The sequence below is a fragment of the Solanum verrucosum genome, unplaced genomic scaffold, assembly GCF_900185275.1.
Source record: "Solanum verrucosum unplaced genomic scaffold, falcon-dt-bn FXZP01000102.1, whole genome shotgun sequence".
Lineage (NCBI taxonomy): Eukaryota > Viridiplantae > Streptophyta > Magnoliopsida > Solanales > Solanaceae > Solanum > Solanum verrucosum.
In genome coordinates this window covers 3,845,190-3,858,585 of record NW_026019930.1, presented here as the reverse complement: position 1 = coordinate 3,858,585, position 13,396 = coordinate 3,845,190, and the positions used below count along the sequence as shown (strand labels likewise).

Genomic DNA, 13,396 nt, shown 5'->3' with positions numbered 1-13,396 from the left:
TCTTTTCTGATCACTAGGTCAACCTTGTCTGTAAAATTGGTAGTAGTCTGTTTAGAATTAATATCTTAAATTGTAAACTTTTATTATTAGAAAACAAAGTTTTTTCCATCATAAATTAGCGAGGAAATTTGTGTTATAGAATATGATTTTTCTACTAATTTTTTTCATCGAACCAATTCACTTGAAAAATACACGATGAAAAAGAGATTCTCACTGAAATAGTAAGAAACTTTCTAATTTTTTCGTACGAAAATATTATTAGTTTTTCTTTTCTCTCAAATATGAAAATGCCTATGCCAATAACCACCAAATATTTTTCTGTAGAGAATAGTGATTTTTTAATATTGTCTTGTTAAATATTTCAATAAACTGACAAAATGGTTTCTAACAGATTCAAACTATTTCTAAATTCTAAAGCTGAAAGTACCAGTACTCTTTCTGATCGACTTTTAGATCTGCATACATTTTTCAACTCCTCAAAACATTACCTACTAATTTTTAAAAGTATTGCTTATAATAGTATTTAGGGAAAAGGGTTGACACACCTCTAAGAAGTTAGGCGATTTTACTTTTTATATTTGGTACCTCTTAGTCGAAGTTTTTTGTTCTGCGACGGGATATATCCCTCGTTATAAAAGTGACTCATATATGCCCGTACCGTTATACAAATGGCTCACATATACCCTTTTTTTCTAACGGAAGCGAAAAATTAATTTTAATTAATTTTAACTAAATTAGTCGTTGAAACAAAAAATAAAAAAAAATACGTGTATATCAGACCCTTTTGTAGAAAATAAATCAAGAGTAGGATTCCTAAGTAGTTTAGGATTCCTTAATAGTTTAGGATTTTTTATTTACGTATTTACTTATTTCTGTTTAATTAAGATTTGTTAGTTAGGTAGTTTCCTAGTCCTAGTTTAATTTGGTTGTTAGTACTATGAATAGGGGTGTCTTATTACATATTTTCAATGTAGTGAGATATACATTCAATGTGTAGAGAGATACACTCAATACTCAATGTACAAAAATACAAGAGTTATTGAGTTATTTACTAATGAGTAAATTTTAGGTTTAGCAAACATAAAAATCATATTTGTATGTTATAGTTATAGTTTGTATAATTGCGCTCCATAGCAAATTGTATGTTTGCTATGACTATAAATATGTATATTTCGGTATGCATATACAAAAGAATCAATTGTATAATATGTGTTTGTATAAAACGAGGAAGAGAGAAAGACAAAAGAAAACTGGGCAGGGGAAGATATGTATTTGTATAATTATAAGTGTATAGGACGAAAATATATGTATTTGTATATACAATTTTCTCTCGCTTTATACAAACACAAACACAATTTATACATTTGTGTTTGTATAAAGTGAGAGAGGCGAGTGAGAGTGGTGAGCGAGTTCTTGGAGAGTGGCTAGCGAGATTCTCTGGGGGAGAGAGGCGAATGAAAAGATATATATATATATATATATATATATATACAGTTTTCTCTCACTTTATACAACCATAAACACATTTTATACATTTGTGTTTGTATAAAAGTGAGAGAGGCAAGAGAGCCAGTGAGAAACGAGAGTGGCAAGCGAGAATTTCAGGGAGAGAGACGAATGACAACAGTTTGCTACGGGTTACAATTAAATCAAACTGTGGTTATAACATTTAATTTGAATTAATAATTTGCTACTTATTTGTTGATTAATAAGTTTCTTCTATATAATAATTATTGAGTCTTTCACTTATGCATATATAATATATTATTACCTCAGTAATTTTTTTTTTCTTCAACTTTTCCCTAGTATTTATTATTTTTCTTAGCAAAGTTAGAAACATATATAAACTAATCAATGTACAATAGTATTTGTATCACCAATAACCTCCAATACTCATAAATATATCTGAAATCATATTTAACTCGTAAGAGCCCACAAACTTAAGTAAATAAATCCACAGTTCAATTGCACATGATAGAGACGTATTTGTTGAAAGGACAAATGAAAATGGATGCCTGGATTAATTTTTGCTCTTAATATCAAAGATTAAAGTAAGTTAGGGTTCTTGCAATAGGTAAGCTAGGGTTTTCTACTTGAGGCCTAACTAATTAGAATTTGTGCCGCGTGAGAGCTATTTAAGGTGGAAGCCCTCTCTAAAAAGATTCTTTTTCATGTTCAGAATTTGAACACGAGACATCTAATGATGAAGATATTCTATCCATCCATCACAACCTTTGCCTCCACTGGAAATTTGAATAGGAGACTTCCATAATTCTTTTTGGTCAACCTTGTCTGTAAAATTGGTAGTATAGTGGTTTTTTCCATAAATTAATTAGTAGAGAAATTTGTGTTATAGAATATGATTTTTCTATTCATTTTTTTCCACCGAACCAATTCATTTAAAAAATACATGCTGAAAAATAGATCCTCAATGAAATATGAAAAACTTTTTAATTTTTTCACCAAAATATTACTAGTTTTCTTTTCTCTTCAATTTTCAAATATGAAAATGCCTATGGGAATAACCACCGAATATTTTTCTGTAGAAAATACTGATTTTTTAATATTGTCTTGTTAAATATTTCAATAAACTGACAAAATGGTTTCTAACAGATTCAAACTATTTCTAAAGCTGAAAATACCAGTACTCTTTCTGATCGACTTTTACATCTGCATACATTTTTCAACTTTTAACTCCTCAAAATATTACCTATTAATTTTAAAAGTATTGCTCATAATAGTATTTAGGGTAAATGACATAATATACCTCTTAACTTTGTCATTTAAAGCTGATATACCTTCATTATAAAAGTGACTTATATATACTTGTACCGTTATACAAATGACTCACTTATATTCTTACCGTTACAAAAGGAGCTCCCACACACCCTTCATCTAATGGAAGTGAAAAAATTAGTTTTAAATTTTTAAAAAATTCATGTAGGGATATATATATGATCTTTCTAGCAAAATTCAAGGTATATTTTTAATTTTTTTCATACATTTTTTTTTTACCTTATTTGATTATCATTATTCGAGTTTCTTATTCTTTTTTTCATTCATTCTTTAGTGTAAAGAAAAAAAATTAAAACTTATTTTTTTGTGGCTATATTGTAATTTAGTTTTTTGTATTTGTAAAAATAAAATAAAAAAGGGGCATTTATAATAAGTTTACAAGAAAATTATTGAAAACATAAATAAATTTGACCATCAAAATAATAAATTTAAATTAGTCGTTGAAACAAAAAAATAAAAAATAAAAATGTGTGAGGAGGATCAAACATACCCCATATGGATTATATTTTTTTCAAAAAAATAATTAAAAAATAAATTAAAATTAATTTTTCACTTCCGTTAGATGAAAAGGGTATATGTGAGTCATTTGTATAACAATATGGGTATTTATGAGTCATTTTCATAACGAGAGCCGAGAGGTATATCAGCTCTAAATGACAAAGTTGAGGGGTATATCAGACCCTTTTGTAGGAAATAAACCAAGAGTAGGATTCCTAAGTAGTTTAGGATTCCTTAATAGTTTAGGATTTGTTATTTTTTGGCATTTACTTATTTCTGTTTAATTAGGATTTATTAGTTATGTAGGTTCCTAAACCTAGTTTAATTTGGTTGTTAATATTATAAATAAGGGTGCCTTTATTACATATTTTCAATGTGTAGCGAGATACATTCAATGTACAAAAATATAAGAGTTATTGAGTTTTTTAATAAAACCACCTACCTCCTATTTGTTGATTAATAAGTTTCTTTTACATAACTATTGTTGGGTCTTCTTGTGTATATATTATTACTTTGGGTAATTTTATTTCCTTCAAATTGGTAACAGAGCTTGTGTGTGATCCTAATTATAAAAGCCTTAAATTGCAAAGAAGGCTTCAATAGTGGTCAATCTAATAAGTCAATAATTTCTGAAACAACTAAGCAGAAAAATTTGGTGGAAACTGACGTTGCTTCGATAGAGGCTAGTAATTTAAGCCACGAGACATGTGATAGACATGATTGGTCTTACAAAGTGAAGTTATTGGAAAAGAAATAAAAATATTCATTATTGTCTTACAAGAAAAATTAGTTGAAACTTTTGAAGATGAAGCTAGTAATAAAAGAAGCAAAAGTGATCATCAAGAGCAAGTTGTTTGATAGTCTACCCAAAATTGAAGCAAAAATAATTAAAGTTCTAGATCCGCAACTGAAGTGCATGACTATGAATAGTGATGATACAATCAACTCTGAAACATTATTCAAAATTATAGGTTTAGAAGAGCATGAGAAATTATTTGTTGAAGATCCTACTTTACCACATACACGATCAGCTAAAGTCGAATGAACATACAAGACCAACTACAAGTCAATTGGAGAAGCAGCCAATTTTAAGGCAAGAACAATTATTCAAGAATACAAGAAAAGAAAAAAAATATGATGATGATATTTTTAAAATATTAAATATTAAGAAAGTTAAATTGATCTTGAATTTTGCTGAAGCGAACTTGAAGTTGACCAACGATGGCACACACGATTTTGTTGGTGCTACATATTTCAGAAAGTTGAAGCAGATTCTAGGCATGGTCACAATTGAAGATCTTGGTTTAAGGGAGGCTATGTAGGAAATAAACCAAGAGTAGGATTCCACTACAACGAAAACAACGTTTAGCGGCAAGAATAGACACATTAACAGAGAGTGCTAAAGTCTTTACCGGCATTAGTTAAGTGCCATTAGATCCAATGCCACTATAAAGGCTTTAGGAGCATATACAAAGAGTGCTAATTGCCGCTAAAAATACATAGCGGAAATCGAGCTATTGCCGCTAAAGATAATTTTTATGTAGTGTTTCTTAATAGTTTAGGATATGTTATTTATGGTATTTACTTATTTCTGTTTAATTAAGATTTGTTAGTTTGGTAGAATCCTAGTCCTAGTTTAATTTGGTTGTTAGTATTATAAATAGGGTTGCCTTATTACATATTTTCAATGCAGTGAGAGATACATTCAATGTGTAGAGAAATACACTGAATACTCAATATAGTAATACAAGAGTTATTTAATAAATCTCCTATCTCCGATTTGTTGATTAATAAGTTTCTTCTATATAACCGTTGTTGAGTCTCTTACTTGTGCATATATTATTATTACCTTGAGTAATTTTATTTTCTTCTACTTTTCCCTAGTATTTATTATGTTTCTTCTTGTTAGCAAAGTTAGAAACATATATAAACTAATCAATGTACAATAGTATTTATTTCACCAATAACTTACTATACTCATAAATATATCTGAAATCATATTTAACTTGTAAGAGCCCACAAACTTAAGTAAATAAATTCACAGTTCAATTGCACATGCATGATAGGGATGTAATTGTTGAAAGGACAAATGAAAATGAATGCCTGAATTAATTTTTGCTCTTAATATCAAAGATTAAAGTAAGTTAGGGTTAATCTTGCAATAGGTAAGCTAGGGTTTTCTACTTGATGCCTAACTAATTAAAATTTGTGTTGTGTGAGAGCTGTTTAAGGTGGAAGCCTTCTCTAAAAAGATTTTTTTTCATGTTCAGAATTTGAACACGAGACGTTTGATGATGAAGATATCATATTCATCCCACCACAATCTTTGTCAGTTTACTTCTCGGATAACTGGATAATTATCAAGCAAATGTAATTAAATTGACTTTTAATTTTTCTAAAAATGCTGTGATTATTTGCCCAATTCATTTTCATTTTTAAAGAAATTAGAGGCTAGGACTTGTCGCTGTTATAGAGTTATAATTTTTTTAAAAAAAAGGATCTGCAGAATCAGTTGGAATAACTGTTTAATAGTAAAAGCTGTACGTAAATATAGACAACTAACAGATTTTTCTGAATTATATAAATAAAAAGATAAGTCATGATGACAATTTCAAATTTCAGTAAAATTAAGCTTCTTTATTTTTTTTCTACTTATTGGGTAAAACTTTTAACGTAACACATATATAGGGTTCGAGTCAAAGCTATACTAAATTCATATGGGTTACACCATACTTAGGTATCCATCATTGTGCGTATTAAGAAGTTAATTAACTAAATCAAATATTTCATTGTGAATTTCGTTAATATTGTAAATTAATTTAAAATCGATAACTATAGAAATCATAAACTTCACATCCACCCGAACATCGTCATTATTTTTTTTTAAAACGTTGTGGCAAACTGGCACTAGAATATGGCAGAGCTAGATGGAGAGCCACACAGTTCACTATCAATTCTGTTAGTCTGTCTGGGATTTTTCCGGGTCCATTTATGATTGTTTTTTTTTTTGGTATGTAATGTCTAAATCTCTCAATAGTTCAACTCACATATATGGCGACAGTTTGAATATTATTTCAAGTTAATCATAAATTGACTAATTATTTACGTTGATTTAGTGTATCGTACGTAACCTTATCTTTCTTTTTTATCTGGACTTTGTATGTGCGTTCGAGTTAGCATAATCCCTCTAAATTGCCCAGTAAATTTGCCAAAATATTATAAATACTAGCAAGTGCAAAGAATTTTAATTATAAGATGATATATATTCCTTTCGTTTCAATTTGTTTGTCTGGTTTTAACTTGATACGGAGTTTCAGAAAGTGAAGAAAACTTTGAATATTTGTAGTCCTAAAGTAAATGTTAAATGTACCAAAATGCATGTTTTTTTTATCTTATAGTCTTAAACATGTCACGTGAAAAATTGAAATTAAAGAGTTATCATAAAAAAGGAAAGAGACATTCTTCTTGAAGTGGACTAAAAAGAAAGCTAGACAAGCAAATTGAAACTGAGGGAGTACAACTGTACAAGTACTAGACAATGCAAATATTAATTTTAAACAATTAAAGTATAACACGTTATACATGTAGTCTAAGTTGGATAGACTATTCACTTTCGATACCGCACTTATGTTGAATTCTCCAAAAATACACTACTTTTGGAAAATCTGCCCCGCATCTGTTGTCATTTTTGAAGAGTCTGAGCAATATATATATATATATATAGAGTACCAGGTTCACTATGAAGATTATCTGTTTTGTAGCCTACATAATCTGATGGTGTAAAAGATATGTGCACTTGATCATGACTAGTATTTTATCTCTTTAATTTCTTGCAAAAAACATTGTCACTTTTCCTTCTCCATTCATTCATATAATATATAGTTGGTGTTTCATCATTCTTGATAATGATAACCTAATCATTCATTGACAATCATAACTTGTAACATACTTTTCTTAATTTGGAAATTTATGCATATTGTCTATGCCTAACAGTTGAAACTTCTGCATTTATGAAGTTTCTTTCTATAGCTAGCACAAAAAAATAAAATACTACCCCATACAAAAGTATGCTAGATATGAAAAAATAGAATATAATTCAAAGTGATGATAAAATACTAAAGTTGATTTAAGTTAGTACAATCAAAATTGCTACATATGTTATTTCTCACTGCAAAAATAAGTGTGGTCCTGTGTGTACAAAATAAGTATTGCTGGTCCCTCCTCTAGCTATACAAATGTAGCTGTTCTACTATCAATTATCTCATCCAGCTATTGCACCACAACTTTGCCATCCCCACTTGCTACAATTTATTTATTTTTTAATCTAAATTTGATGGCATTTATCTTAATTAATTGAACCACAACAAAATTGAAATAACAACTTTTAATGCAATAAAAACTCTACTAGTAGTTGATAAGCTACTTACTTACTTTTCACTAGTGGAAACAAAAAAAGGAGAAAAAAGTATAGTAACTCCTTTTTCTTTTCTAACTATAGGAAGTGGTCCATTTGAAGTTAACAGCCTACCTTACTTAGCATTAACCAACAAATTTTAACTTATAACTACTTCATTAATGTGCAAAAATTTCTTCATTTGTGTTGTGTAATCTTGTTTAAATTCTCGTTAAATTTATTGAATTGATGTGTCACGTGTCATGATTGTATTGATACACATTGCCGCGAATTCGCCATACCTTTTTTATTCTTTTTCGTTGCCTTAGCAATATGGCATGGTAAGATTCTAACAATTATTTCTATTTCTTTCTTCCTTTAACTTATTCTGTAAGTTTATAATTGTGAGTACACGAGTTAGGTTTCTCATTCAAAATTGCTTCAGAACTCATTCATTTTGATGTGGTATTAAACAGAAAGACTTTAATGCCATTAAGAGATTCTTATGAGCTGCAAATCTGATATCTTTATCCTTCCTCAATTCCTTATAGATATCTTTTCGTCCTCAACACGTCCCAAGAAACAGTATATCAGATCAACAACAACAGACATCGAGTTCAATTATTGTGCCAGAGTCTTGTATATCTGGTTAGTCACACTAATTAGCCTTTAATGTTTTTCCCTATTGAGTTGGAACTTTCAAGTTGCATATATATATACCTAATTGTCTTCACAACTAGAATTAATGCATACAAGAAATGTTCCACTTATATATAGCTACAAAAGATGTTATACTAATTAGTAAAAGAATGTAATCTTCTTTATGGAAATGAGTAATATAACATTTTTTTTCTTGTTTTCTAATGAATATTTGTGTAATGAAGAAAGCAGTGATTAGTACTTGATCATCATGAACACAAAAAAGCAAGAAACTGGTGGGGGTGACACCAACAACAGTAAAACATCCTCAAGGACTACTGTTAGTACTACTACATGTACTGCTACTACTCCATCAAGTTCTTGTTCGAGGCAGTCATCGTCATGGGCAGCAGGATTTAAAAATCCAAGAATTGTACGCGTATCGCGTACCTTTGGAGGGAAAGATAGACACAGTAAAGTGTGTACTGTAAAGGGATTAAGAGACAGGAGAATTAGGCTTTCAGTACCAACAGCAATTCAATTGTATGATCTTCAAGATAGGCTTGGGTTAAGCCAACCTAGCAAAGTTGTAGATTGGTTAATAGATGCAACTAAAGATGAAATTGATAAACTTCCACCTTTACAAATACCACCACCATCACTTTCTCATTTCTTCAATATGAAAGATCGTCATTTAGATTTTGTTGATACAGGATTTGGAAAAGAGAAGTGGATTGCTACAAATCATCAAGAAATTAGTAGTAATCATTTCTTTCAATCTTCTAATTTAGGCATGTTAAACACCTTCAATAATAGTACTAATAATGCCTTGATTAGCCATAATTGGGAACCTAATTCAAATTTATCATTAGGTCCATTTGGAAATTACCAAGATCAATATCAACAACAAAATATGCCTTTTCCTTCAGGTTCTCATCAACAACTATATTTTTTTCCAAGTAGTAGTACTACTAGTACTGCTACAACATTGTCATCTCTTGTCCCTCCATATAATTCCCATTTCCATCAGAATTCGCTCGCGCCAACTCTTCAGTTAATCAGTGCTCCAGTGAAATCTTCCTTCAGTTTGAATGACAATAACAAGGGGATCAACTTACAACATCATCATCAACACAACCATAAAGAAGGCAGTGGTTCTTAAGCATATTATACAGCAATTGATGATACTGTAAGACATTATTCTATATATCTATCTTTTTTATGTTTATAAACTTTGTTGTACCACAATATATGTGGTACGTCAATATTAGTATATATAATTTGTTAGAAGCATAATTTTGATTATTTTGAAATTATTAAGTGAATGCACTTTGAGTTATATTCATGTGAATTTTGGTCTATGATTTGGTGCATAATGTAGTCTTTATATTGTAACTTAGGTGTATTCTTTTGTAATATCCAGTTTAGAAAAAAAAACCTTTTGTAATGTGTTTTTTTTTACAAGTGTGAAATTTTCCTAATTAGTGATATAAGTGTGCTTTTATGTTTATCTTCCTCTTCTATTCTTTTTAATTTGTGCCTTGTAGGATTTATGAAAACCTAACCTAATTAGTATCCCAACATAATTATATGCATTCTTACAGAAAGTTAGTGTTGCAATTTTGTTAAAAGAAAATTAATAATAAGTATTTTAAATGAAAGGGTGTGTCTGTTCATTTTTTGGTTACTACTTCTTGTGATTTTCAAGATAAGTATATCTTTTTTTTTTAATTTACAATATTCTCCAAAAAAATCTTTTCTTCTCCAATAGGCCGATCAAGTTCAACTTCTTACCTAATTTCCAATAGAACTTCCTCATTATTTACACAGTGCAGAAAATTATAGGCTTGTGATCATATTTTACGTACAATCCCATAGCAATCTTGCAGAGAGGAGAGGGAACAAATATTATTTTCAAGAAAATATTTTACACGTATTTCAAGCCTTTAATTTTGTGTTAATTTGTTGTTCATATTATATATGGAACCTTCAACTTTTATGTTTTTTCCTCGTATTGTTTGTGTTATTGGTATATATTTTCCAAAAATTTAATACTATGTGACGGATTTAGAGTCTCACTAAAGCTCCGTGCGGCACTTAACAGCTTGCCGGGTCATTGACAACTATCTAACAAAAGTATATGAATAGTTCCTATGGAAATGGCTTAATCATTTTTCATGAAATAATATAACTTAATTAGGTTCAGATCCATTATGCTCTATTTAAAGTTATATATATATATATATAAAAAAAAAATAAAGACTTATTACTTTTACTGCTCTCCATCCTTTCTGTTTTACTTTCTGCAAATTAAAGTAATTTTAGGCGCCCCACATGCAGATAGCTTTGTGGATCTGTGATTTAAGTTTTAAGGATTCAATGTTTAATAAGGTTCTTCCATTAAATATATTATATTTTAAAAGTTATGACGTTAAATAGCAATAACAAAAGAATAACAATGTTATCATATCTTTTAGGGAGGTAATATATATATATATATATATATATATATATATATATATATATATATAATAATACCTGAATAATTAAAGCAATATAATATCAGTGATTATAACTAATCGGTAGCGTCGAGAGAGTACTACAATGTGTATTATTAATACAATTAACATAATTAATACTTCGTTAAATGAAACATATTTAAGTATACATCCCCTCTGATCTGGGTTTTGTAATTTCTTACAAACCCTAGATATCGAAATTAATTACTCTCATCCAAAACAAAAATAAGAAAATCAGTTTCATGCCGTACAATACACTAACTTTTCGAAATTATATATCCTTTGTAGAACTTTTCATTTTTCGAGAGTCAAAACCATTTAAATTTGACCGGAAATTTGGGCGTAGAATCTTTAATTTTTTTTCAAATGAAATTTATATATTTGTAAACTACATAAAAAGTATTATAAGTCACAATAATGGACGGAGGAGGGAGTAGATATATAACGATAGAAAAGAATGAGAACCCTAAGGGCATGCAGGCATGGAAGCCAGAAAAATTAAGAAAGGTTACGAGGCTTTTCCAAATTTAAAACTGATTGTATAAAAAATATTTACAAAATTATACTACTTATAAACTATCAATCTATAATTCCCTGATAGCGTAAAAAAAAAGAGGTTAAAAATTGTAATGCATGTGTGTGTATAATGTATAATATTATTATAAGTAACTTAAATGAATTTTGTTTATGTTGGAGACTTGGAGTGGGTGCGAAGGGAAATGAGATAATTAAACTATGGATGGATAGTGACTTATTGTACTACTTCCGTCCATTTTTATTTATTATGTTACACTTTTCAAAAGGTAATTTGACTTATTTTTAAAGCTAAATTATATTACATTAATTTGATATTTTAAATAACAAATTTAGATATTCAAAAACTATACGAAAAGTATTATAAATTGTAATTTTTTTGTATATCAATATAATGAAAAAATACATCATAAAATGTTAGTCATATTTTTTATAATTTGACTTTAAAAAGAAAATTATGACAATTAAAAATAGATGGACGGAGGAAGTAGTAGCACTCAATTATGAGGATGTCATATCACTAGATCCAAGAAAATTTAAAGGAATGGCCCATAGCAGTTTTCACTTTTTCTAAAGCAGTGTAAGGTTTCTCATGTGGATGTGGTCCTCATATATATACAAGAAAGAAGAAAATAATTTAGGGCATGGATGTCATAAAAGAGAGAATTTATTTGAGTTTCTTACAATGATTATCTTAATTTGTTATACATAAAAAATAGTCTTACTATCTCCACAAAGCAATAATAAAATTTGTATACATTCTATCATCAAGATCGAGATTTATTGTTATACTAGAGAATGAGGATAGATTTATTTACAACGATGGCTGTGGGCTGTGGACTATCATCATAATTTCATATATCCATCTTACCTTGTACTAATTAATAATAATAATAATAATAATAATAATACTAACTAATAAGAGGTGACAGACAAACCCTTAAAATAGTCAAAGAGCATGCAAATTATTAGCCGGGCTACACTTTTAGGAGGTTAAAAGTATTTATTTAGAAAGATGGTGTTTGACCAAATGTTTTTTTCCTTACCGTACTTAATTTCTTGAAGAACATTTTTTAGATTTTTTTTTTTTTAAAGCACTTTTAAATAGTTTAGCTAACATTAATAGTTGCTCAAAAGTGTTTTAATTAAAAATTTAATGGCCAAACAAACTAATTCTCACAAAAAGTAATAATACTTTTCAAAATAAGCTAATTTAAAAGTTTGACTAAACAGACTATAAACATATATTATCTTAGTAAAAAATAAATAAAGATAGCCATTAGCCACTAGTCTCCCTTTTTTTTCATTAGTCTTGTTTACTACCAAAGGGACCAATTTCAAGTTCCATTATATATATATAAACGTTTCTTTTTTAAAAAAAATATTAATAGCCCCCGGCGAGGATCGAACTCGCGACCTTTCGCTTACGAAGCGAACGCACTACCACTATGCTACGGAGGCATTTTAATATAACAATATTAACTATATTTAATATTGGAACCAATAATTGCATCTATTTAACTCAAACAATAACCCACGTACAACGCCAAATGCATCGACTTGATGGCTTCAGTCCCACAGAAGATAAAATTGGTATTACTAGCAATTACTAATGGCTCGTTTGGTACGAGGGATGAGGAATAACTAATCCCAAAATTAATTTTAAGATGAGTTTATTTCATGTTTGATTAGGATAAAATCACTGAAATAACTAATCTCGAGATAATTAATCCTGAGATAACTTGTTAAAAAAAACGAGCCCTATCAGTAGGCATACTGGAGAAGGGTTTTGAGTTATAGGATTTGTCTGGGACCAATATGTCTAGTCCAACTAGTAACCAAAACTTGTTCAATAAACATCTAACTTGTTGAACAAATGTCAATACCAGACTCACATTTGTTTCAATCCTTGGCAGCCTATTTGGGGTTGATTGGCAAATCCACATCCCTTCTTTTGTATTGTTCCTCAATTGTGTGAGGAGCAAAGTAAATACTCATACAAAAATCAGTAAATATA

At 29.1% G+C, this 13,396-nt stretch overlaps 1 protein-coding gene and 1 non-coding gene across 2 annotated transcripts; one reads left to right on the top strand and one right to left on the bottom strand.

The window, feature by feature from the left end:
- Positions 1-8,573: 8,573 nt before the first annotated feature.
- Positions 8,574-9,488, top strand: LOC125831129 (transcription factor TCP5-like). Its single transcript, XM_049510316.1, has one exon. It carries the CDS (start codon positions 8,598-8,600, stop codon positions 9,486-9,488), a length of 891 nt encoding a protein of 296 aa, XP_049366273.1. The 5' UTR covers positions 8,574-8,597.
- A 3,280-nt stretch (positions 9,489-12,768) lies between these two features.
- TRNAT-CGU (transfer RNA threonine (anticodon CGU)) lies at positions 12,769-12,840 on the bottom strand. The gene has a single exon. It is a non-coding gene; the product is annotated as a tRNA-Thr (tRNA).
- Positions 12,841-13,396: the final 556 nt, after the last annotated feature.

Coding starts and splice junctions, on each gene's coding strand:
- LOC125831129 (XM_049510316.1), top strand. CDS start 8,598: ATGAACACAAAAAAGCAAGAAACTGGTGGGGGTGACACCAACAACAGT.